Source organism: Apostichopus japonicus, chromosome 12 (assembly GCF_037975245.1).
Source record: "Apostichopus japonicus isolate 1M-3 chromosome 12, ASM3797524v1, whole genome shotgun sequence".
Classification (NCBI taxonomy): Eukaryota; Metazoa; Echinodermata; class Holothuroidea; order Aspidochirotida; family Stichopodidae; genus Apostichopus; species Apostichopus japonicus.
The window spans coordinates 23,222,996-23,250,735 of NC_092572.1; the positions used below are offsets into that span (position 1 = coordinate 23,222,996).

At 37.9% G+C, this 27,740-nt stretch overlaps 1 protein-coding gene across 4 annotated transcripts; it reads right to left on the reverse strand.

The window, feature by feature from the left end:
- Nucleotides 1–464: 464 nt before the first annotated feature.
- On the reverse strand, nucleotides 465–25,748 carry LOC139977618 (uncharacterized). 4 transcript variants are annotated; one of them, XM_071987062.1, is made up of 12 exons: nucleotides 25,457–25,748; nucleotides 19,112–19,186; nucleotides 14,687–14,988; nucleotides 13,903–14,025; nucleotides 11,653–11,838; nucleotides 9,761–9,847; nucleotides 7,599–7,730; nucleotides 7,165–7,230; nucleotides 6,422–6,529; nucleotides 5,752–5,934; nucleotides 3,841–4,965; nucleotides 465–3,223 (listed from the first exon to the last, which is right to left on the reverse strand). In XM_071987062.1, exons 1-12 carry the CDS (start codon nucleotides 25,485–25,487, stop codon nucleotides 3,098–3,100), a joined length of 2,544 nt encoding a protein of 847 aa, XP_071843163.1. In that variant the 5' UTR covers nucleotides 25,488–25,748; the 3' UTR covers nucleotides 465–3,097. The 4 variants fall into 4 exon arrangements, with proteins under 4 accessions (XP_071843163.1, XP_071843162.1, XP_071843164.1 ...); XM_071987061.1 differs by having other exon boundaries at nucleotides 5,752–5,937; XM_071987063.1 differs by lacking the exon at nucleotides 19,112–19,186 and having other exon boundaries at nucleotides 5,752–5,937.
- Nucleotides 25,749–27,740: the final 1,992 nt, after the last annotated feature.

Consider the following 27,740-nt stretch of genomic DNA (forward strand, 5'->3'; position numbering starts at 1 on the left):
ATTTTCAATAAATCTTACGGAGACCTTTAAACATATACATTTTTCAAATTAATTCAATGAAAGTAAGAATGATGATTGTCAATGTCTTTTGAAAGGACTACTCTTGTGGTCCTCCCACAGAAAATAGAATGTTTTGACATCAATGGGTGCATATATGCAGATTAAAAATTAAGTCATAAAATTGGTCTAAATGCAATATTGTGTTTAATAATAAATTTTGATTATATATGTTATAGAGATAAATGGTAAATGTATTATCTCAATCAGAAAGTTAGTTTCCAAACTTTCCAAAATAAAATAAAAATGATCACATTTTGATAAGATTTCAGCCCCCCCCCCCCCCCTCACCAATCCTTTCCCAAAAACTAAATGAATTGAATCATATACAGCCTAATATAAGTATTATGTTATTTCAGTAACTTCTATGATAGACACTAAAACAAAATTACATACAATACAAGATGGACTGTTACATGAAAATGAAATTTATTTGCTTTTCAGATTGTTTCATTAAGAATTTATTTACAAGAAAGAAAAGAAAACGAAAAGACACAAAAAAAAAGTAAAGAGGACCATGATATATATAAATGAAATGTTCAGTGTTAGGAATAGACCTATACTTAGGTTTCTTTATTATACTTCAAGATGCTCTCTCCATACACAAACAATGAACAACACAGATTAAAGTCACCTTGTGATTGGGAACAAAAGGACTATTTCATTGTTATTCTGGCTTCCTACCATCTATCAACCCCCCGCCCCCTACTTGTTTCTTCCTACAATCCTCCTTCCTAAATAATACTAGTATTTTAACCCTACCTCCCCCTTGCTTCAACTATTGTTTCTCTACCCACTTCTTTATTCCCTACACACCTACCCCCCTCCCGCCCCCTCCCCCCTTTCAGTCTTTCTCTCCATCTCTGTCTCTTGATGAGCCATCTACTTTCACTTTGGCAACCTGCACTTTTTGGGGGTTAGATACAAAACTTTAAAGTGAATAAAAATATGAAAAACAAAATCTAGTTTAACCTATGAAATCTGAGTTACTTCATATCAAGGCATTTTTTAGTAAACGTTCTTATACATTATAACTCTTTCTCTTTTTCTTTAAAACTTAAGTACACCAGCTCTACACTCCACTTCCCCCTTCCCACACCCCCTCCAAAACCTGCACACAACTGAAGTAATGTCAAGATTTTTGCTGGTAACAATTGAAAGGTATTAACTATTTCTTTCCACAGATGAAAGTAATATTAGCAAAACCTCAAGTGGTCAGACTGTAATATTCTTAAATAATTCAGAAATTCAGTAATGAAAATGATAATTTTCATTTAACCATCCAGGGAAATAACTTTCTTGAAGGACGACACCTCAAAATAATTCTGCCAGCTTAAAAAAATCGATATAAGGTAAACATATCAAAAATTCATTGATTACTTTGTCATTTTGATTTCTTAACTGACATCATTGTGGTGTAGCAACTCAGCATCCCAGGTGGGTCTTTAACCCCCCCCCATTGTCAGGCCAAAACCAGCCCCTCTCTTCCATAAACATGTGCTGACATTTAACGCCAAAGCATTGGGCATGATATATGAGGAGTACTTCATATAAGTCCCCACTAAAACAATTATCAGTCCATTAAATGAAGAAATTAATAACACTCCATTTTGGTAGATATTTGCTCTTAGATGTTATAAATATAGAAGAGAAGAAATAATGACCTACTGGCGTTCATCTCAACAAACAAACGAAACTAATGTTCTTAAATTAAAACAAAGGTCTGTCACCTTAGTGATGAGTTTCAATGCTTGCACCAGTCACACAGAAAACAAATGTCTATGGAGATCAAATCTTTGAGGATTTGTTATCTACTTCAATGTCTCCAATGCAACCAAAGTTATAAACTGCCTCAAACTCACCCCTTCAGTTAATAGGGTCTTTCTTTCTTCACTCTTATACCAACTAATCAACTATCAAATTACTGTGTACTCACTTTCCACACCTCACATTACACAAGAATGTTTGCCTGTTAAAACCAGATGATTGCTTTGAACTGTGACTGCTTCTGCCATTGGATATGCTTGGATAGTAACATAAGTGTTATTTCATGTTGATGTACAAACTATAAAACTGGCCACACACTGACTGACTGTGACAGCTTCTGCCATTGGATATGCTTGGAGAGTAACATAAGTGTTATTTCATGTTGATGTACAACTATAAAACTGGCCACACTGACTGACTGTGACAACTTCTGCCATTGGATATGCTTGGAGAGTAACGTGAGTGTTATTTCATGTTGATGTACAAACTATAAAACTGGCCACACTGACTGACTGTGACAGCTTCTGCCAGTGGATATGCTTGGAGAGTGACATAAGTGTTATTTCATGTTGATGTACAAACTATAAAACTGACCACACACTGACTGCCTGACTGAACATAACCCTGAATCGACTGGTGAGCCTATATTCTTAGAAAAGTGATGTCGGTGCTTTCAGGGTAGACCTAATTAGGTATGAACCCGTAACAAACTATGACAACAGTCCAACCATCCACCCATGGTTATCTGACTCTGTTATTATACCACAATGTGAGTAGTACACTGAATAAGAACGTATTTATGAACTTGTTGTATTTCAGAAGACATAAATCTTTGGGAATCTTGGCCTACCCTATCAGGTATCCTTTCTAAGCCATATAAAATGTGATTCCATGTAACCACAAACTCAGCTATCTAATGGTGCTATTATGCCACCCCCTGCAGGGCCCCACATTCATTCATCTTTCTCTACCAGTATGTCCACCAACCCCACTCAAAGACTGTTTAGAATGGTGGTATGACCATCATCCAGAATCTTTTACAAACATCGGCACCTTCTGTTGAATCCAACATCAACAGTTCGAGGTAGTTTCATCCACACACCCGTTTCACTCATTTCTGGCTGTGTGTCCAATCTTCCTGGCAGTTCCCTTCAGTAAGTATCTGGTCACACATGTACCATACTGACTCTTCACATAACCTCAGCTTCCTTTTTCTTCCTGGCTTGATACTTCTCTGGGCTGTCGGCCCGGAGTATCGCTACCGGCGATGCCTTTAGGAAATATCGGCGTCCGCCATGGTAACATCTGTCGATACTTCTGTACCCTCCGAAGTCTCATCGTTACCTTGACGAGTCACCACCATCGGGATCCCACCCATTGGCGTCTTACCGCTAACGTTCTGTAAAATCAAATCAAATCAAATATATATATATATATAAATTAAAACATAGCACATGAATGTTGAAATACAGCTATTTCGCCAAGCTTAGGTGAGCTTCTCTCTAAATGTATTCCGAGGCGGATATATCCATTCTCTATTCACTCTCTCGTGATTGAAGTCATTTATATATTGTCAATGGCATCTTAGGTAACATGGGACATAGGCATTAGATTTTTGGCTTCAAATAACTTCATGTTATATCTGGCTTCCACAGAAAATTTTCATTACCAAATCTTAATAAGACATGATACAAATAATATAGATTATTCCAGTTTTTATTACAATTGAAAATGTTTTGAATTTTTTTTTTTTCGCCTACATGGTTTCCTTTATAAATTATTTGACTTAAGATATACATCATTTACAAACCTTAACTTTTTTGATTACATTTGAAAATGTTTTAAAAAACATTTTTTCTTGCCTACATGGTTCTCTTTATAAAGTATTTGCCATAAGAAATATTTATAATAATCATAAAAATAATAATAATAATAAGAATTTCCAACCTTGTTAAATTTTTTTTTTAATCTTAATGTTGAACGATGAAGGATTGGATTTAGCCAGGTAAAACTTACGGAAATCTGGATTTGGCCGCCTGCGTGGATAGCTACTCCCTGGCCGACATCTGTTACCTCACCATCTGTTACTTCACCAGGGTTGTCCGAGGTGCCGTCTCCTGATTCGCTGATCATGGCAGGGGACCCGATGGTAAACGTACCCTGTAGGCCGTTGCTTATCTTGGAACCCTGAACAACGTTGGTGACTAATCCCGGTCTGGATAAAGACTCCACCGCTTCATTGATGGCGGTCAGAGCCACGGGGGTCACCACACAACCAGAGCCGGTGGTGTTAGCCACCGACTTGGTGGTCACCACCGTGACGGTGGTGCCGCCCACGGAGGTAGTGATGGTGTAAGCCTGTGGTTGTTGGATCTTGGATGGCACTTTGGCAGCGTTTATGGTAATTGTTTGGGGTTTACCGGTGACAGCATTGATCAGGCTGGGAGACAGGGTAGCCGCTAACGCCGGCGACACAGTTATACTGTGTGGGCCGCCTACTTTCTGAATACTCGTGGGTGTTCTGAGGATGTTGGGTTGCTGAATCTGTTTGGTCGGTGTGGTGATGATGGTCTGGGTGTTACCGGTCCCGGTGATACTCGAAATGTTCGTTGGAAGAGTGCCACCCAGGGAGTTATTAGACAGGGACACAGAGGTCAAGTGGGTGGTGGGTGACGAGGTATGAGAGGTACTGTAAGGTAGACCCGGCGAGAGCGGGCCCAGGATGGGTATGCCACCGGGTAGCATCATGGAGGGCGGGTTGATGCGCTTCTCCTTCTGTCTCCGGTTGCAGAACCACACCCTTATCACCTCCTTCTCCATGCCGAGCTGCTCGGCCAGGAGAGCGATCTCCTCCGAACTGGGCTTTGAATTATGAAGGAAGCTCTTCTCTAGGGCCACCCTGATGTTCGTCTCGATACTGGTGCGTTTCTTCCTCCGGCGTGCGATGCTATCAGCGGTGGCCTGGGGTCCCAGCAGCTCCGGGTTGGCCATGGTGACGTCCGCGTCGTCCAGCCACTTCTGCAGGAGCGGTTTCAGCTTGCACATGTTCTTGAAGCTGAGATTCAGAGCTTCAAATCTGGATATGGTCGTCTGGCTGAAATCGTTTCCGTAGAGTTTACCCATCGCCAGGCCGACATCTCCCTAGAATACAAAGACCGATAGGGAAGAGTGATTCCAAGAAATGAAGCCTTTCCATTTTATGAAAATTTACACCTTTTATCAATAATGGTTAAAAGGTTGACATGATATTTAGATATGTGATACATCTGATATAAGTAAGATACATATGGTTGTTAAATGTCAACTGATTAGGTCTACTGCTGTTACACCTCTGTGTGGAATAAAGCTTTCTACAACATCACTTGTAGTGAAAGATTCTTATATGATGACCCATTGTGAGAGGAGGGGGTGGGAGAAGGGGGAGAGAGGGGGGTACTTTCATAATTGATAAGACCATGTTTGACCAAGCCTGCATATGTAGAGAAAGAGGATTAATGTCTATGAATGCTAATTTTGAAACTTAGAGTTAAGAGAAACAAAACACAATGTTTTAATTAAACCAATAAATCAAAAGGTTTAAGGGCAAAAGGGGGGTGGGGTAGGAAATGGGGAGCGCAAAGTGAGGGAGGAGGTGGTGAGGCCCATTATCAATTGTTGTATGATCAAATACAGTCATTATGATTGGTATTATTTCTATTAAGAGGGAGAGAGGGTGAAAAGAGGGTGTGGATTTAGCACTTCCAGTTCCCCAGTTATGACAATTTTTCCAAGTTTTTCCAAGTGTTCCAATAAAAATTTACCCAGTTTGAATTATATAAATGGAATTATATTTTACATATGGGGGACTCTGATTTGAGAAATTGACCTAATATGAGTCGCTTTGAGACATCTGTGGCCTTAATAATATAAGTTACAGAGTGAACCTACCTGAGTAAAGCCCAGTTTGATTCTTCTTTGCTTAAAGGTTTTAGCAAACTGTTCTAACTCTTCCAGATCCATCTGTTCCTCTGGGGTCGACTGGGGGATGACGTGGGTGGTTCCCGGGGTAACTGTCTGAATTTTAGGGACATGTTGTACCTGAATGGTAGAGGCATTCCCTGCTTGAAGGGTCTGCTGGAAACAAAACAAAATATCATAAAAAAAAAAACAGAAAATTAACACTCCTAGTATATCAACAAGATAAACATATATGTTTCTTGTGGGTAAAATTCCTAGAGAAAAGGGGTTAAAATATCACAAGACCAATGTACATTCCATTGGTTCCATTCAATTTTCTGTAACTAGGGTAATCGGTTATCACCAACATTCGTTGGTTGTGAGGTTTGTCAACCTTTTTGGGTATATCGAATCATTTCAGAACATTTGCAAAATAGAGACATGTTCAGAGAAGCTTACAGAAGTCGAAAAAAAATGTTCAAAAGGAACTTAGTTCCCAGTCAAAAGACTTGATAAAGTGACAATTGAAGTATAAATGCTGCTCAATTCTTTTATATTTAGGTGAATAACTTGTATCTTCCAATGTAAGGAAATTGACAGTTATGGAAAGAAATAAACTTGAGTAAGGGAAACCTGACAATCGGAAGGGAGTTCTACGTACCTGCCCGGCTGCTACACCTTGTGCTACAGCGTTGCTGGCTTGCTGTAGCTGTTGGGTAGCAGCTCCCACTATCACCTGACCTTGGGAGAGATTCAACTGGCCCTGTACCTATAACAAAGAGACACAGAGGAATAAAGCCATCAGTGATTAAAACTGTACCTCTCCACTCTCAAGATTATTTATGCGTATTGCAAAGTCTGCAAATTCACGAACATATGTAATACAAGCCCGACTGGATAGAAACAAATTTGTCAAACCTCCCCACCTTGATTGCATGTTCAGTTCCAATGAATATACGTAAAACTTTGAAGTTTTATTCGTTGTATTTGGATGTGGTTACGGTAAAACAAATGCAGGTTTCTTTGGCATATCATTTCATGTGTGACAGTAGTTAGATTATTGCTCAATGGCGGAATACGACCGAAACAAATCGGTTCCTACGGCCTATACCTCAAATACTATGAAATGGAAGAGAGTATCGAAGGCTACACTGTTTGAAAAACTCCGTTTTCATTCTTTTAATTTTGAAATTGCCCAAAATCTGTTAAATATGGCTTCTTTTATAGATCTGCTCAAAATCTATGGAAACGAACTGAAAATCAAAGATTGCAGTGCATAATTAGTAGGGAAGTAATTGAGGACTGGCAAACTAAAACTAGGCTATAGATGTGCCAGGCTAGGCTATAGATGCACCAAGCTAGGCTATAGATGCGCCAGGCTTTAGATCAATGGAGGGCCCTTACCTGCTGGAGGAGGTTCGCTTGCTGGACCACCGAGGGCTTCTGTTGCAGGATGACATTATTACCCATCTGCAATAAATGTTAATTAAACATTTTAATTTTAATCAATTACATGAATGTAATTCAGCATAAAATTAAAACCGGGAAATCTGATTGGTCCCCACAAGCCCCATCCCTCTGTTCTGTACAGTAGGAATAATCAGATGTTCATTTCTTAGCAACAACTACATTTCTGGTATCAACCCCCTACCCCCCCTCCCTCCACCCAAATTTACTTCACCCCTCACCTCCAAGCAATTGGAATTTTGCAGAGTATGTCAAATTAACCACAGGATCACTTAATTATGAAAATTATGTTGAATATGTTACATGCAGACCTACAGAATAATTGACATAACTGTAAAAATTTAATTAAGACTGTTGTTTTTCAAACTGACCTGACCAGCCTGTAGGAGTACATACTGCTGTAGGCTAGGGTTCTGTTGCTGTAACTGCTGTAGTTGCTGTAAATCCTGTAATGATATTTGCTGTATCTGCGTACCTCCGACACCAACTTGTTGAGGGTTGATCTATAAACAATAAAAACAACAGACATTGTTAGTGGCGTTGTTAATGGCGTTGTAAGTGGCGTTGTTCGGCTCTACCTATGTATCAAAACCAACACCCTTATGGGGACTGACCTGCAACCAACGAATGATACCAGACGATATTATTAAATAATAAACGGTGTTGTACGACCTATCTTCGACCTGTCTTATGTCAATGAATAACCAATAAGAACAGTAGAAATTGCAGGGATTAATTTGGTGTTATTATTTGGTGTAACAGATTTGAAGGCTCTGAATTTGGTCTCTTACAAAAAATACTATGTTTTCCTGTGTAAAGAAATGTGATATAGATCTTTGGAATTGTATAGCAATTTGACATTTCTTTGCAAATCATTTTGGGATGCGATAACAGATAATTTATGCCCTGCAATATTATCTTAAATGGTATGAAGTATCCTAGTAACACCAACCTATGTTAAGTTTCTGTACTACCAATGAAGAAGGCAGACAATATTTCGACACTGCTCTGGTACGATAAATGTTTTCAGTTAGATTTGCAACTTATTAAGACACATTATACTAAATGGTGGTGTATTGTGAATCTTAGCACCACCTACAACGACCCCGCATTGATCAGCAACGAATCGAGACAGCACACAATATTGTAATTACATGGTGCTGTAAGGTGCACCCGAGTAATACCGCCATCAAAGTGTTTAACCTTTAAAGCCCTAAACGGTGTTCTGTAACCAATAAACACATCACTCGGTAAAACATAAACGAAGTTCGGGTCTTTTGCGTTGACATATTTTTTCTTAAATAGTTTAAATATTCAATTTGGATTCCAAGCTGTGAGTATGATTTCGGATCATTGCGAACAATCAAAGGATAAACTATTAATTAGTACTATTAATTATTGATTAATTAATTGATTAATTATAAGGGATTAGTGGATAATCTGGACTATAGTATGTGATTTGTAAATAAAGACATATTTCACTGATTAGTTACGATATTACAGGAAATTAGGGTACAGTAAGTACCGAAAAACAAACGAAATGTCCAACGAAAATTGTTTTCCACAAGGGAACAACATTGAAGTAACATTCTGCCATTTTGAATATAGTTTCATTTCTTTCAGGGTTTTCCTGACAAGAGTACTGAGGTACTACGTAAAGGCTGATTTTCAGGGGATCCATGAGTCTGGGATATCCAACTGGTTAGTCACTGCGTAGACTCTACAGTATATCACATTGTACAGCTTTGAACGGCCTTACCAATCAATAAATTCAGAGTCATTAACAAACAGGTAACAGGCAAAATGGACAAGATTAATTACACAAAAACAAAATACAAAAAATGTCAAGATTATACTTCAAGAGTGTAGATGAAGTTTGCCAAAAGCATTCAAACACATAAAGCCCAACATCCCCATTCAACACCAAAACCCCATCCACACCCCCACCCCATCCCACCTCTTACCCCTTATACCCAATCTCAAACTCTTAACTAAACCATCCAAAGGACAGAATCAAACACACACACACATCATCTTAAAACCTCTCTGAAGGTCATACAAATCCAGGTGGGTCTCAGATCCTGATATATTCCCAATGCAGTTTGGAGGGGTGGGGTGGGGTGGGGTGGGGTGGGGTGGGGTGGGGTTGGGGTGGGGGTGGGACAGAACTGGGCATACTGTGTACATGACAGGCATTCTACAGGTACATTATCCATCATGCATGACATGGTTAGTTGATCCAGGCGCCAGAGAGTAATGCAGTTAACAGTGTGTTGAAATGTGTCCACTGAAGCAATGGTGGGTGCAGAGCGGATAAACTGTTTAATCATAAATGTTTTTTTTTTTCACCGTATCACATTAAATGTAATGAGAAGACACGTATCTCATTACAGTCATAATGAAAAACAAAAGGGATGTCAGTGAATTGCACTGATATTAGTAAACAATTAACAAAACACGTCAACTTTTAATACAACACAAAAGCCACAAACACATAGTTATGAAACAAACATGGACATCCATGGATATTAACCTGTTTGTATTGGTTCATTGGACTTTCTGGCATTGGACTGTCCTGTTTCCCTGAAGGAGTCCACGGCTTGTTACTGTCCATAAACGGCTGTTACAAACATGCAAACATTGACAATAACAACCCCTAAAAAGCAACTTACTGTTCTAACGTTAAGGTGTTTTTTAAGTGGTGTGTCCTAGAATAACTAGCTGTTACATACATGCAAATATTGACAACATCCACTATTATAGCAACTTACTGTTCTAACGTTAAGGTGTTTTTTAAGTGGTGTGTCCTAGAATAACTAGCTGTTACATACATGCAAATATTGACAACATCCACTATTATAGCAACTTACTGTTCTAACGTTAAGGTGTTTTTTAATGTTGTGTGTCCTTGAATAACTGGCTGTTCATCCATGCAAACATGACATCCCCCATTATAGCAACTTACTGTTCTAATTTTAAGGTGTTTTTAATGTTGTGTGGCGCTGAATAACTGGCTGTTACAAACATGCAAATATTGACAACAACCCCAATTATAGCAACTAACTGGTCTAACATTAAGGTGTTTTTAATGTTGTGTGGCGCTAAATAACTGGCTGTTACATCCATGCAAACATGACATCCCCCATTATAGTAACTTACTGTTCTAATTTTAAGGTGTTTTTTAATGTTGTGTGGCACTGAATAACTGGCTGTTACATACATGCAAACATTGACAGCTCATTACCACTCCCTTATAGCAACTTTCTCCTCTAGATCTAAACACACGATATCTTCGCTGTTACAAACATGGAACTCTGACAGATATTAAAAACAGCCTATCATCACCTAAACCTGTGCTCTACGGTAGATTCATGAAATAACAATGATGCAAAATAATTAGCCTGCCTTGACTTCTATTCCTGATTCCCTGAAGATGGGGGTAAATTATGCAAGGCTTTCACTATATACCATGCACCTGTCTGGTAACTCTGTACAGCTTGCAGGTACATTACATATATATATGTATATATGTATACATGTCTTGTGACTGACCATGATTTACTAATATTGTCATTTGGATTTGACTTTGACAGAATTTCAAACCCTTCTAACTTAAACAAACACACAAACAGACAATTCATAAATTTATCCTATTTATATCTATAGACACCTTCAGGAGAAGATGGAACGAGTCACTTAAAAGACAATAAAAGTAATAAAATAAAACTGTTAGCAAACTGCTTATCCACTAGATAGCCTGTGTAGGAGAATGTGTAAAAGTAAGTTGGCATGACTTTTCGACCCTAGCAGGATCTTCTTCAAAGGCTAAATGACAAGTAACAGTAACAGAAGGGACAAAAACACACACAGAATACAGACAGGTTAATGAGCATGGTGAACACAAGGAGATGGATGTAAGGGGATTAGTTGACAAGGGATGGAGAGAAGAAAGAAAGAAACCAACAGGGGAAGAGGAGAGGTAGGAGATGTGTTCACCATGCTCATTAACCTGTCTGTTTTCTGTGCATGTTTTGTCACTTCTGTTACTGTTACTTGTCATATAGCCTTTGAAGAAGATCCTGCTAGGATCGAAACGTCAGGCCAACTTACTTTTACACACAAAAAATAATAACGATAAAAAAAAAAAAAGTAAAAAAGAAATCCTACAACACAAAACGCTCTTTAGTTTCAGATCATCTCACCACTTCTAATCAGGATTTGGTTGTTCCTACTTGCTATAACCACATTCACAATTTTCTTACCTCTATTTTTCTCTGCCTAAAAGATCATATCCACAACGTTAAAAACTTTTCTGAGCAAACTGGGATGCCAAAAAAAAGGGGGTAAACGTTTTTCGTTAAATTTGCCGATCAAAAATTCACTGCTGTCCCTAGGAAATTTCTTGATAGAGGTTATCTTACTCACACTGACCACCTGTATGCCTTGCAGCTGCTGTTGCAGTAATTGTAGTTGTTGGGCGTTAAGGCCAGATGCCAAGGTTACGGCATTGTTTTGGTTTTGAGCTAGACTGGTTGCGTACGAACCCATCGACGGTTGGCTGATGGTGGTCCTGATTTGGTTAGATGCTTGCAGAGCTTGCTGAGGCTGGGACTTAAAACAAAAGCAAACAAAATAGCAATTTTTTTTATTCAATAATACATTTTTATTTATTTTTTTGTTTTATTCAATTTTTTTTTATTTAATATTTTTTATTTAATATTTTTATTCAATAATTCAAAATAGCCATTTTTTTGTATTCAATAAAATAAATAGGTAAAACCTTTTTAAGTGTAATGATAGCAAGATAGTAAAAGGTCATCGTAACAGCACTAGGTTGCGGAATACCAGACTTTTCTGTTTTGATTTCAAGAAACAAAATAACAGCCCTATTTTTGCAGTTCCGGTAAAGGTAGTGTGAACTTCTCAAGATGATAATTGCAATCGAGCTTCGTCTTTTTCTTATTCCAAGAGCTAGGTCTAAATATTCAAAATGCAGAATCCTTATAAGCTGTAGCAAGCCTCCCCGAGGGAAACTTGCTGGTACATAAATACAACAAGACTACGGGAGAGTAAAGTATTGCTTAGCCCGTGTCTCTAACCCGTGACAGTAGTACTACAGATGGTGAGCCTCTCAAAGTTACAAACTATATCATTAAAGTGTCGAATCCTCACAGCACTTCAAGAATAATATAAATACCATAAATAATAAAATATATAAATAAATACCATACAGTATATTAAAGTGCTGTTATCATGAAATAAAACATGCTCAAGAGCACTGTACAAAAGAACCAATACCTGGTAACCTAAAAGTAATAACAACAGCAATAAAAGTAAAAAATGATATAAGACACAATTATAAACCACAATAAAGAACATAAAATTATAAATATATATATAAAAATGGGCACAGTAAAGTGAATAAAACAACGAATAAGATTAATGCCCATACTCAAGCCTAAAAAGATAAGTTTTCAAATGTCTGTACACACCATTGTGCATTTTTATATATGCATTATGGCCCAATTTTTGCATATATCTAGCAAAGTTGGGCAGTGCTTCTCTACAGTATATTCCCTCTAAAACAATATATATGTATGTATGTATGTATGTATGTATAGTGATCTTCCCGCAAGCAGGAACTCGCGAAAGAAGCCATGGAGGCTTATAGACTCGCAAGCTGACCGTAGCCAATCTCTCGGCACACATCCATTTAACGTCCATGTCGGGAAGTTGTTATTGAACAACACCCTTGCCAGACGACACACATTGCTGTCGGCGGGGAATCGAACCGGGGATCTCATGACTGGGAGACGCCGGCGTTAACCACTAGGCTATACACTCCGCCTTCCTTCTTGAATTTTGCTAATCTATTTCTCGTTTTTAGATTTTTGTTAATTTGACATCCAGCCATTGAAGGAAAGACCACGTACATGAAGAGATAATCTGTTAGTTTAATCTGCTAAAATCACACCATGAATGGTAAAGTTAGACAGACAGACAGACAGACAGTGACACTTTAAAATATATCAAACTATCAAAATAATATTTTGTGGCACAGAGAAATTTGTGGGGTACAAATTTTTTGGGGTTTGGGATCGAATGGTCAAGAATTCACTAATGAGCAGCAGCAGCAGAAAGGGTATAGAGCTCTACATAGGTCCCTTAACAAGATTCGAGGAGAATAGGCTTGATCCCAGAGACAATTTAGCCTTTGAATTTCATCGTACCCAAAACTCACAGTGTGACGTTAAATGATCGTTCTTTTCTCTTGTTTCAGTCGCTAAGCGTGGGACAGTCTTCCAGACCGTGTCAAAAACGCTCAGACTATTGATATTTTCAAGAAACTGATAAAACATTACCTGTTTGAACAAGCGTATGATAGTTAATGTCACGTAAGTGTCTCATAGCGCCTTTTGAATAACCTTTGTTGATATTGGTGCAATGTAAATGTTTCTGATTGAGTGATTGATTGATCAGACAGACATAATAACCTTTCAACCAAACCCAGAATTTGAAGAACCAACTAAGATATCAGCTCAGCTTTCTTTTTGGCTGTTTTTTTTTTGTCCGTCAGAGGTGACTTTAACCTCCGTGGCCAGATTACCGTGGCCAGATTACCGTGGCCAGATTACCGTGGCCAGATTACCGTGGCCAGATTACCGTGCACCTTACCTGCACTGCTGTAGCGGCCGCCGCCATTTGCTGGGCTGCTTGCAGATTCTGTAGGTTCTGAATGGTGATGGGGGCCTGGACCACCTGACCCCCCTGGAGAATCAGAGGGGCTGCACCGGTCCTCTGTAACACACAAAGATAACAGCACAAAATGAGTAATATTAATTCATTAGTTCAGAGCTCTATGACTGAAATCAAATAATGTTGCATGGAAGGGAATAATTTCATGGTCATATTTTGTGTACATAGCAGTTTTTGAAGGTTCTGACTCTGGTATCAAATAATATGGTTGCTGCGTAAAAACATACAAAATAAACTGCAATACATCTTTGCACTTATATAGCAGTTTGCCAATTTTGCAAAGCAGTTTGCGATGCAATACCGGGTAAATTATTCCCTGCCATCAATTTCCAAATTTAGAGAGAGTAGTTTTTCTGAATAACTCATGTAAGACTGTTGACAATGAAGTTCTTACAGTTGACTAAAAAAATTGAATCAATTACATTTTCATTTAAGACTCAAGACTCTCCATAAATCAAAACATAATTTTGTGTTTGTCTTTACTTCCAAGATATTATCAGAATTTGAAGCTTTAGGTAATTACATTAAGTGATTTAAGCAAATCTAACAAACTTGCATACATTATCAAATCACATCATCAATGCTACTGTACTTCGAATTGTCACTGATCATCACCAACACGTCAAATGTACTAATATTAAGCTAAATTCCATGCAATGTCCAGTACGCGTAGCATACGTGTACAGTACATACATGTACGTACATTAACTAAGAACTGAGGGGCTTGCTGTTGCTGCAACTGTTGTTGGGCCGCTTGAACCTGGGCCACTGCTGCAGCAAGTTGGACCTGGGCCTGTGATACTGCCGAGACCTGGCTAGTGGTGACCGAGGGTGCAACAGAGACGCCCGACAGTTGCCCCTGGGCTAACGAGGTGATGCCTTGGACCGCAGCAGGGAGAAGAGTCTGTTGTTGCACCTGGTGGGCCTGGACATGTTGTGCTTGGATAGGCTGTTGTTGCTGGACCGTCGAGACCACAGCTTGCGGGGTGATGATCACCTCTTGACCTGACGGAAGGAAGACAAAAGAGATCACCAGACTTTGATAAATGCTGAAATGATTTGGTCCAATTTCTCTCTGTATTGCATACAGTACAGTTATAACACCTCAGAGCTCATTTTTAAGAAAATGTTATGGTTGTCCTTCGAACCAACCTTAAAAAACCTTACCTTCATATTCTAGAGGTTGTCCGAAGGATTTTTTGGTCGTCCAATGAAAGCACCACAAAATACTTCTGGGGTTACCTGACGTGGTACATTACACACATCGTGTGCACTTAAGTTAGTAAATACTGTATATGCCCAGGGACTATTATGTTAGGTACGTACGCACTGCGATTTTCTAACACTTGGATTTTTAAAGTGGCGTGCCTTGTGCGAGAGTTGTGCGTAAGTACAGTAATACTACAATGTATAGATTTAGCCTTATAGGTGAGTACCATAATGTTAGGCTACGCAGGCCTAGTCTATCGACATGAGGCTTACATCTTACTCTTAATGACTAGTCTTACGGAGATAGACTGCGAGAATCTTGGACAGAACTGTGCATGTGGTATCCCCACATGCACAGTATAGTACTGCATACACGTTGTACTCCAGCTACTGTAGCTTGTCATATGTGCATGCGGCCGTGAGGGAGAAAGCAAGTGAGGATGAGGCCACCAGGGTCCTCAGTGTAAGAAGTATACGAAAATGTACCTAACCGTTAGTTCATACGTACATTACAATATGCATATTCTGTCTCTACTAATAACAAAACGTGCTGACAAATTAGCGATGAGAAGGGGTGTGCATACATCAGTATGATCCCCTCGTTACTGAACGTAAATAATGTGATTTATTTCTGACCTTGTTTCTAATATGAATGGAGGGCAGATTTTGATTTTAAAGAATAGTCAATTTCCGAGATTTGTTCTGGTATTCATTTTGTGAGGTGGCCGCCACTCTGTTTTTTGCGACCCCCTCGCAAAAATATATTACCAACATAGTCGCCTCCCTGTTTCAGAGAAGGAATTTAACAATGCAATGATTCCAATCCAACTTCTTTTACCCATGCCATCACCTGCCATTGAAAAATTGGCTGTGAACACTAAATCATAGCAACATAGAAATGTTCTTCTGCATATTTATCATAGCATTTTTATCTAAATTATTGTTAGGAACTTAGGACGATTGACATTAGGGTGTTTAAGAACATTTTCTGGGCAAACATGCCCCCAGACACCCCCTCCCCCTAAGGTTATGCTCTTGCCCTCCAGTCTCACAAACCAGTTAAGCCTCTCCCTGTAATGTCATGTAATAGCGAGGGAGAGAATACCTTTAAAGAAACAGTCTGAAAGCAGGAAACATCTCATGTTATAAATCTAATTTACAACGGTCTGCTTCTATTCATTATTTAAATGCTTGGCTAGAATTGGCTAATTAATATAATATATACTGAACTGTATGTAAAATGTGAAATTAATGTAAAATGAGAAATTTATGTTAAAAGTATGTCAAATGTTAAATTTAAGCAAAAAAAAGTGACAAAATTTATGACGTGCTACACTGTATGGAGTTCTTTACTTGGTTTCACTGACTACATACATACAGAATAAAACAGATATTGTTTAACCTTTAAAGAGAGGTGAAGACCTAAACTGATCTGAGAGATGAGAATATCTCATTTTATTTCTATGGTACAATCTGTTTCTACCTGTTGCTTTCACTCTTGGCTAGATGCAGGATTGACAATTAATATGTAAAATGTTAAATAAACAATTTATATCTAAAGTGAAATATTTGAAACAACAAATTGGATGCAGTTCTTTTGATTTAGGTTTCACTGGGGTTGTGCGGTAGAGAATAAGACCAGTCCAACACTAGACAAATGGAGTCTTGGTTATATTAGTACCGCTGTACCGACAGTACTGGTATATTGTACTGTAACTACTGTAAACCATATCCCGCTGTACAGCTCTATATAGGAGAGTGTGTGAATCACTAGAGACATTCAGTACTGTGCCATACAGTACCACATTGTACTGTTATGTACAGGTATCGGTGATAACATTCAGTATGTACCACATAGTCCTAGTACTGTCAATAAGTGCAACTATGTATAAGTTTATGCACCGATACACAAAGCATCCTACAATAATATTGCATCATACAAAAATATTGTATGATCATAATAATATATATCCACAATAATATTGTGTCATACAACATTGAATCATAATAATATACTGTACATCAACAATCATATTATATCATACGAAAACACTGTATCATAATATGTAAACACAATAATATTGTTGCATATATGCTGTAGTGTTACCCAATTCACATGGTATCATACAAAAATATTGGATCATAAATTCATAATCCATGCCAAATCAACAGAATTTTGGGTCGATTCCATGTCGACCCTCTCAGAATCGCCTGAAATTGATATGGTGTCTTGTCACATGTCTCAAAGGATGAAATTGGGCAAAAGAATTTTTGAAAACCATTTGGTTGCTATGATACGGCCCCGTCTAGCAACCAAATCCAGATTGCATTTTAAGAGCCCTAACTTTGTGTCCTAAAAGCCCTAAGATTTTGACACATCTTTGTGACACAAAGATTGTGTCAAGTTTGGAGGCAATCTTTTGCATAAATGTTAAGTATTTTATGTCTGATATTGCAGATATTGTGGAAGACATGTGACCAGTCTTCGAATTTAACTAAATTTGAGGAAATATACAGTCTCAATTTTTCGTAACAAGTAATTAAAATGGCAGAAAATGAGATAAGGGCCTTTTCTGGCCCTACTTTGAGTGTGCTCTATATTCACAAGCAAAGGCATGTTTGAGTTCTAATTTGCATAGGATCCTTGTCCAGTGGTAGTTGTACAGGAAAAATGCAAAAAAAAAGTCAAGCAGGTCGTACGTTTTACGAACAGTGCCCTCAAACTTAAGAAATCTCACTTCTGGCCCTAATTGGGGGTCCAATTTGGGCCTGTGGGTAAATTTCATTTTTTCTTTAAATACCATTTTTCAGGAGTGCATTGACCCTATTTTTAAAAACTCAAGTCCAAAAGTTGTGTATTTTGTGTTATCTACTCAAATTTTACGACTCGACCCATCGAACCCCTTCTGCCTTGAAAAATTCCACCCATCCATTAAATATACAGTTACTGTAGGTGTTGATAAAGGGATAACATTGTCAGAGAGTTTAAAGATAAATTCTATAAATGTTCTCAGCACAATGATACAAAGTCCAGCTTCATAATAATATTTAGAACAATTCCACTGTTGAAATCTTGAGCGAATTGTGCAATAATCTGTGTTTTTATCATGGGCTGCACTAATCAAGAAATGCTTTGTTTTTCTCTAAAAACCCAGTGAAAATGGATCATTATACAAAGTTCACTGGAAAAAAATATGCAACTGTCTGTTAGGATGTTAATTTATGTTACCATGGTTACTGTATATAATCAAGTCACGTCACCAGACTTAAATAATTGATTATTTCAATTGTGGAGGTGTGGAGGGGGGCCAATTACTTTAGTCCCCCTCATCCCCCCCCAAAAAAAACACAGAAAATCAAATATATTTTGATCATGTGATGTCCATGTATAGCATCATAAATTATTATATGTAATATACATTTATTTATGAAATGAATAAATTTCAATATATTGTCTGAACAACAGAGTAGGCAATCAAGTTGGGGGATGGGATGGGTTTACATGGCTCTACACTTCACTAGTTTGTTGTTTGGTGTATTTTTTTCTTCTTCTTTTTGTACAGTATGTACAATTTGAACCATTAAATGAATGTCATGTGTTCCTATCTGTGCAGTTCCTTTAAGAAAAAAAGGAATGGAGAAGTGCCTGAAATGTACATTCTTGTTTTCATTATTGAATTTTATTAAGAGTACTCTGTACAGTACTCTACTGTATACTGTAACTTTTGATTGACACCATTTTCACGTCCCCCCTCCTTGCCCCTCCCCCTCCCCAAGCAAAGTAACAATTACACTGGTTACTAACTATGTACAGTATGGGTCACATAATAGGACAGGCCCTGTATTTATCCCGCTGGGATTATTGATTCCTGTTCTAGCCAATTCTTTCTTTTCTCTGCCAAAAAAAATAGAAAGTTACCAGGATTATCCTGAGATGCTGCCTGGCTCTCACTCCCAACCGATGTATTCATGATGAGAACACCCTCTTGAGAATCTAGATAAAGACACACCATACAGAACAACATATAAGACTAACAGTTAAAACTCAGTTAGAATGACCCACTTTAACCCCTCTGGTGCCCCACCACAACTTGTTCCCTCCTCTTACCCCCTTCTCCTCCCTTCCACCACCTCCCACCACTGATCAGAATCCCAGTGAGTTTAAAATTGATGTGCGCTCATAGGAAGCATCCTCTCTTGGGGTTTATATGTAACTGACACACCATAAACACCAACAGATAAGACTAACATACTGTAAAGTCTGCTCAGCAGAGTACCCTGTTGGCCGTCTTCACAATACAACCATCACAATCCCAAGGTGGCAGGTGAGTAAACAGTTAAAAGTTAAATCTGATCTATGACATCTACCATCTTTCAACAAATAGCCCCTCTCTCAACAAATCTACCATCTCTCAACAAATCCTTCAGTTAAAATAACTGAATAAAATAAAACTGTTAGCAAACTGCTTATCCACTAAAGAGTCTGTGTAAGAGCCTGTGTAAAAGTAAGTTGGCCTGACGTTTCGGTACAGAGGCTCAGGTTAAAATTACTAGTGCAGTTTAAATAATGTGACCATTTAATGTAAAGTATTTAAATAGTATTAAGTATCTACTGTAACTGTTAAGTGGTGTTAAGTAATTGAAGTATGTACTGAGTATTAAGTATTACAGGTAAGTGATGGTAAAGAAAAATTCACTCCTAATCCAATCTGTGTTACCATGACAATAAGTACTGGTTCTCAAACAAATTCAAGAATCTAAACAACTCATAATTTTTTTTTTCCACATTCTGGTCAATTTTGAGAGTCACCTGACAAGAGTTCATTCCCTTTAATAATCAAATGGCAGTTGGGACCGAGTTATGTGTGATAAATATACACCATGAAATAAGATTTTTCTTCAACAGAGCTCCGATTGTGGAAGTTCAGGTTTATCTCAACGGTCATCTATTCTTTGACAATCAAATCACAGATAGTGGTAGGGTTTGCTTCTCCTGTCAGGTTTCTACTTTCTTTTTATAAAAAGGAAGAAAAAATCCATTTCTCTTGATATGATTTTAATTTTTGTATTGTGTTAAATGAATTATTATTGATACAATTATTATATACTACCTCTCTGTCTAATACTAGCATTACATGCAGTGAACTGCTCAGCTTGTCTCTAAATATGTTAGTCAAGTTTTATGTGTAAAAGTACCTGTATGTGGGCCTGACGTTTCGATCCTTGCAGGGGCCTCTGAGAAGATCCTGCTAGGATCCAAACGTCAGGCCTACTTTTACTTTCACAAATGCTCTTTAATACACAGGCTCTTTAGTGGATAAGCAAGTTTGCTTACAGTTTTTGTTTTATTTTGAGTCAAGGTTTTTTATGTCAAAAATACCAATTGCATGGACGAAATTTGTAGTTCAACTTTATCTCTTCAACTTCAACACTAGTTTAAACTCTGTTCAAATCACTTCAATTCTACGTATCTGGACTAAAATGTCTCAAATCATTTAGCATTAAACTTATTAACATCCAACATTGGGATAAGTTCTTTTCTTTCATTAATTTGCAACCTTGTTCCGCAGCAATACTACTGTACCCAAATTTGCAAAAATGCCTGTTTTTCAAAATCGTTTGACAATTTACATAAAGTTTCACTCAAAAGTTGCCGGTAGCCCTACAAGTCCGCTCCGATGATCTGACTTAAATTCCGACCCATTTATGCATAGAAAATGCAAAAGTCTAAAATAAATAAGTCTCATATATGCACTGCCATAACCACATGCACCTTGAAGAGACCCCTTTCATTCCATCCCGTAATTATGGAGAATAATTTGAAGGCGTGCAAATTAGCATCTCAGCTTCTCTGCCTCTCCTTACGCAAAGTATTCATCCCGTCTTCTCGGCTGAATCTTACAAACTACTTTGTAAACATTAAGCCATCTTTATTCAATAAGTCCTAGTAGTAATAGAGGCCAGTCTAGCTAAACTCTCAGTTCACTTGCTCTGAATAATGCAAATATGCAAACGAAGCTAGCCACACAATAACTTGCACTGGCTCAAGGGTACAATGGGAAGCTGTTGAATAATTCCAAAATACTCTCTTTACACAAGAGCCAGCCTAAACTGAGCAGTGTAATGGTTAACACCCTCTATTCACAGGCTTTAAAGGAGTGAGCAGGCACTACAGTCAAAGAAACCCACAATTTTGGAAATTAGTTCAAGAATGGGGGGGAGGGGGGTCATCAATCTGTATGTAAAAAAAACAAAATTTGAATTTTACGATTTCAGGTAATTAACGAGTCCTGGTAATGTATGTATACCACTGTACAAATCTGGGTCTTCTATGCTATAAACAGTATATAATTCATATGTCCTAAAAATCAGATGTCATGTGAAGTATTATACTGTATTATTCGTCTTTCTAGTAACATGGGTAAAAACAGTTGTACTGTAATGGCATAATGAGATCAATCTTAGCAGTAAAATACAGAGAACTTCAGTTTTGCAACTTGTGTCGAAATCAAGCGTGCTTCAATCATTATCTCCCTTGTAAGATATTCCTCTCACATCACATCCAACAGTCAACCAGATGCAGATCCAGAAAGTGGGGGTGCACTCCCCCTTCACCCCCCCCCCCTCCCAAATCCTTTTCATCCCCATAGATACTAAAACTGACTAGTACTAGCTCATTCTAACATGTTGACCAAGTTACACCTTATTGATAGCCTAACTATGCCTCAGAATGTATGCATAACACCATTTCACATGTCTAACATTTTCATTTTAAATGGTTGCAGGATGACCCCTGTTGGACCTCTCCACATGTATGGGAATTCTGCTTCAATGACCTCAGGGCCACTATCTCTCTCCATTTTCCTTTGAAATCTTGGAAATGATACACAAGTCTGTCAACACTCTCTAACTCTTAACAATCAACAAACAAACAAATCAGAAATCAGACCAGGGAAACTTCTCTATCTACTGTACAGAGTAAAAAATTCATTTATTAATAATACATCATAAGACATACAGTACAGTACTGTAACGACATCGGTTTAAGAACTTTGTCGATGTTTAATAGCTCAGTTAACAGACTGTAGGTCCTGCCAGCTCCTTTAAAAGCAATTAACTGTGCAACTAATGCATAGACAGCAGTGTGCCTGTGCATATTGCTGACAGAAGGAGAAATCTATGATTGAATTTCAAATCAAGTCGCAGTCGGATGCAAAGTCTCACTCTGCTTATGCAAATCGGCAGCCACTCTGGCGCAAGTCTAACTTAACTGTTTAAGATTGGACAACTTGATCAAATTGAGGCGCGAGAGAGGGTAGGGTGTACAGCGCTTCTCACCAAAAAGCCGGAAAAAAAATCGATCGATATATCTTTTCTTCGCAATTCAACGATTTGAAACGAACTGCTAGTGGATCGGCTGAAATGGTCACATCCTGAAAATCGGTCTCTACTGTACAATCAAGACTTCACATTGAACAGTGCTTTATTTGCGAATGATAACTTTTGCTAATTAATTTAATATTCGGTATGCCTTCCACAGATATGTACACAAGTACAGTATGCGTATAGATGCATGGAGAGCAACAGCAAAATTATCTACTTAATTTATCAATATATGCACGAGGGAGTGGGATAGGGGGGTGGGGACGAGGAGAGGGTCAGAAGTTTGAATTATTTGGGTTACTAGTTACTATGTACACTTAAGTATACAGTAGAAGGCTCATATCACATAGCCTGAATTTATGTTACAATTCTCTACATGGTGTGATATACTTTAATGTTGAAAAGTACAATGTTACTCATAGTCGCTGTTTAAGTACATATATCTATGGCTGGTATATGTTTGGCTTAATGTTTAGAAATATTCATATTTAGTCACATTTCTGTAATTATGTGACAAATGCCGTCTCAAAAAAATAGGAAAACTACAATTTGGTTTGGAAAATTTTTTTCATGCAGAATTGCCAATCAAAACCTTTTTTTACGCACTTGGAGAATCAACCATCATTAACATATAACATGTACCTGTACATGCTTGTATAAAGTACTGTAACATTTAGGCCTACCCAGTCAGTCTACATCCCAGCTCACCATGGTTTGTGTACACACTACACAGTATAAACTTAGGCCTATATAGTCTATACAACAAAGGAAAAGAGTCTAACCCATCAAATATTTGACCAACATGAAAAGTTTGTGTTGTGAAAAACGCCACTTTTGTATCCACCAATTTTTTTTTTTAAGTAATCAGCAGTAATTTTTTACGACCCTCAAGCGACCACAAATGTGGGAGAAACCTGCAAGTGCTTATGAATTACTTGTAACTGAAAAGTCGAGTGGCTTCCAATTCAACAATTTTAACTCAATTGTCTGTGAAAGTAATAGCTTTACGAAACAGCTGATAATGTTGCAGAACAGCACGTATGACTTTTACCAGAAATCAGGGATGGATACAGCGGGTGGCTCAATGCTGTTGTATAGGATTTAAGTTGCCGTACAACCCAACTTGAAGGATAAGCAAACCAGCCAAATATCATCATATTGATCTTTCTGTGCTGGGAATTTTTTTACCCAATGGCATTGTCAAAATCAATTTTTTTTTTAATTTCTTGTAAAGGAATGCTGACATACCCATTTTTCCTACCTTTTTTTTTCCTTAAAAAAAAAGTGTTTTGCATAACATACAGTATACAATACACACATATATTTGCAAGTTACATGTTTTGCCAAAATGTATGTTTCAGGATGCACAGGGATCTGAAAACTTACATTAATTATTGCTTCCAAATGAAAAGTTTAAGTCATAGTGTAATTAAGCTAGCCTCCCATCAGGACCATGTTTCACTGGAGGGTTAATTTGAATTGGTCACCTGCAGTTAAATTTAGACAGATATGGCCTGTATTCCTTCATTCATAGTCACAAGCCCAGCTAGGCCAGATGTGGGAATAACAGGCTTATGCTCAGTTTGCGGCGACCAATACTACTGGCCAATTTTCAATCAAATAGTAATATATATACGAAAAGCATGGTTCAATATGCACATATATACCAAATGGTATTTTGTCTTTTAACTAAATTGTTTGTGCCAACATATGGTAAAGATATAGCTTTAAGGAAAATATTCCCCCAAACTATCTCCAAAAGTTCTAGCTAGGTCAACTTTTTTGCCCTAACAACTGCCAAAAAGCACTGAAGTTATGATCAAGTTGGACTGCATGGTCTATATTGTTGCTTGCTTCCAAGAATTTTAAGTTAGGGCATATCGTAACGTTGAAACATTTTCAATATCCCCTTTGTCGTATTGTTTATTGCAAGTGCATCACTTAACATACAATGAAAGTCATTCCTACATGAACTTTAACTAAAAAGTTCATGTACTACTAGTAACTCCCCTTTTGTCAACTAAGGTTTGGGAACTCCAACGTGCACTAGCGAAGTAGTTGACTAATCACGTACTTTTTGTTCAATATTCATATTGTAGCACACAATGCATATGTAATAACGTATTGACAGTGTAAATTACCATACAAGAGTAAACAACAACTGACATTCATTCAAGATACTCATTTCAATAGTATAGGCAATCAATTATATCGTCGTTTCGATTTTAGGTCGAACTGTATTTTTTGAGGTGATTGGTTTAGACCTCGATTTATAATCATTATAGTTTGTTATTGCAATTTTTATCTAGCAGTTGGAAGAGGCAGTTGGGTTGTTTGCTTGTCCATTTTTTGTCCTAACGTGAATTGCGAGTCTGTTACTGTACTCGTCGTAGGTGTTTTACTGTGTTAGGCCTATCACTTAATTTCAATGAGAAAGTTTTGAACACGCTACGGCTTTGCTTACTATGGTCAAATATCCAAGTCAGAAAGGCTTCTTAACATGGACAGAAATTGCTGATGAAAATGACCGACAAAGCTGGAATATGATGAATACTAACACGTCTAATCCTACAAAGTACCGATGGACCTGTTAGCAAACTAAGGCACAATATTGTTCGTTAGCATAGTAATAATATGAAGGCACGTCTCTATCGTTCAGTACAGCAACGACACTTCATTGCATTCCTTACGCTCAGTGATACCGAAATCACTACGCTACAGATAACCGGCAAATAAAACAGAAATATTCGTTTTCTACACAATAAACTCATTAAATCTACTTGTTAGATGTGTTCTGGAGTGTTTTGACCACTTTTAAACGGACATTAGACCTTCAAAAGGCCATGATGCAAAAATATGAATATGTATAAAATTGCCTCACCTGTCTTTTCTTCAACGCCGTTGTCTGCCATTTTGCATATTAAAATGCCTGAAACATCAACAGGCGCGAATGCTGCGTACCCAATTATCCGAATGCTTCCGGAAATTAATTAGCACACTAAATTGAAATATTTGGATCCTTCGACGACTCTTTAAACAAAAAAATCCACTGTATTAAGATAAATTATATAACAACTGTATTTCGGGAGATAAAGGGGTAAGTTTTAGCTTGACGATGTCTGTTTCGTTGTTTTTCCGAAGTAGAAACGTTATTCATAGATGCGGAGCAGGCGTATACGACTGCAGAGTACCTGACCAATTTAATAGGTTGTAAATATTCCAGACGCTGTTTGTCGAATTCGGTGAGCCAGCGTTCTTTGCGGAGGACGAAACTAACTTTGCGGGTTATGTTTGGAAAACTGAATCAAGGTCTCTTATTTACAAGAAATTGATTATTGAATCCTTGGACTGATTTCGTAATTGTGACATTCTTGAGTTCCCAAAATCGATACAAAGTAGGAAAACTTTTGAGTAGTAAAACGTTTGATGGGGGAAAAATCCCTACAGAAAAGTTCAATACAAAATATGGAGATTGCTGACTAGTGTCATAGCGCCACTAAATTGGTTTTGGCAATAAGACAGTGGCAGTTTGGCCCATATTTTCTTCCTGGGATCATAATTAGTTTTTTAGTAAAACTGAATAATTTATATGCTATTGGAATAAGAAATCTGTGGAGCAGTGCGCATAAACTTAGCAAAGGGGTTTCAATGCATACATCTTTCATGTTAACCTCTTAGCATTTATTATTTTCTTTTTTCCGTGGCTGCTGGACAGGTCCAGATCGGATGTTTCAGATAACATCCTTGTGACATCATTCCTACAATAATATAATATTTATGTAGATGAATGACAGCACCTTCAAAAATATCTTACGAGCATTGCAAACAAGTCAGCGGGGGGGGGGGGGGGACCATGGTGATCTCATAGACATGGTACGAAGGTGTACATTTTTTTTTGAACAATTATCCGCTATGTATCAAAGTTCTGCATATTGACCAAGAATTTGAGTTCACGTGACAATTAAAGGCATTGAAGACTCGCCCCAAACCTACAAGTGAAGTTTTCTTCTTGTCGCTACAAAATGCAGACATTAATGAAACGTGATATATTTTTATCTTTTTATCTTGACCCGAGATATCCATCGCTGCTATGTATACTGTGTTGTGGGTATTGACCGTAGCTGTATGAATTGATTGTACACTATAGCTAGTGTCTAATAACCGACGGTAGCAAGCTGTGTGTGTATTTTCTGGGATCGATGGTGGTGTCTCACAGTTCTGTTACACCTCATTCGAAACTATGTCAGATTACCGGCATGAGACGTTTCTTTGTGCGCGAGTCTTCACACCCTTTAAGGCTTGACAAATCATACAGCGACCCAATTCCTAAATAGAAAGTGTCTTCTCAGAGGACGGCCTATCATGCTATAGTCGTCTTTTCCGATTAACCTATCCTGATTGTACATCATATGACTACTGTTAATCGTCAAAGCTACCGTAAGACACGACAGGACTTCGCAAACGGCATAACGGCAGTGTAGCCTGCAAATTGCTGTAGCCTAGTCTAACCATCGCCTCTGTACACGTAAGGAAGTTGTATGCTGCCACCACTTTGTCTCTGACATTCTAACTAGAGATGGACTGCTAGCATTCGCGATTTAACAGTGACGTCAACTACTTCACCCGAAAAAACTCGTTCACGGCTAAGTGTTTCCAACATACTGATACAACTATAACATTCTTTCCTTTCGTGTCACTGTAGTGTAAATTGATTCGCTCAAAACTAGCAATCAAGCTCGAGCCAAGACTCTATTAGAGTTCATACATCAAAGTAGTTTCCAAAGAATTCATGTAGAGTATTTGGTGAGCAGAAACAAATCTCGTGAAAAAAAGTACCATTTCGCTAGGGTCAACTTTAGAATGTATTGCAAAATGGGTGTTTCAAGGACAATGTGTGCCTTGCTAAAGAGGTTTTCACTTCATAGGAGAAACTTATGTAATGGTATGTGCGTTAGGCAAAGTAGTCCTACACCCTTGAAGTGATGTGCATCAGAAATTGGAAGCGGGGACAATTCTCCCGAAAACCAAAAGGTGGTCTTGGAAGACTAGCAGTATAAATACATTAAAGGCCAACCAAATCGCAATGTACAATTTGTGCCTAAAGTTTGGAGTCATTGCTATACACACTAGATATTCTTTCAGATAAATACGGTTGCTAGACTTGA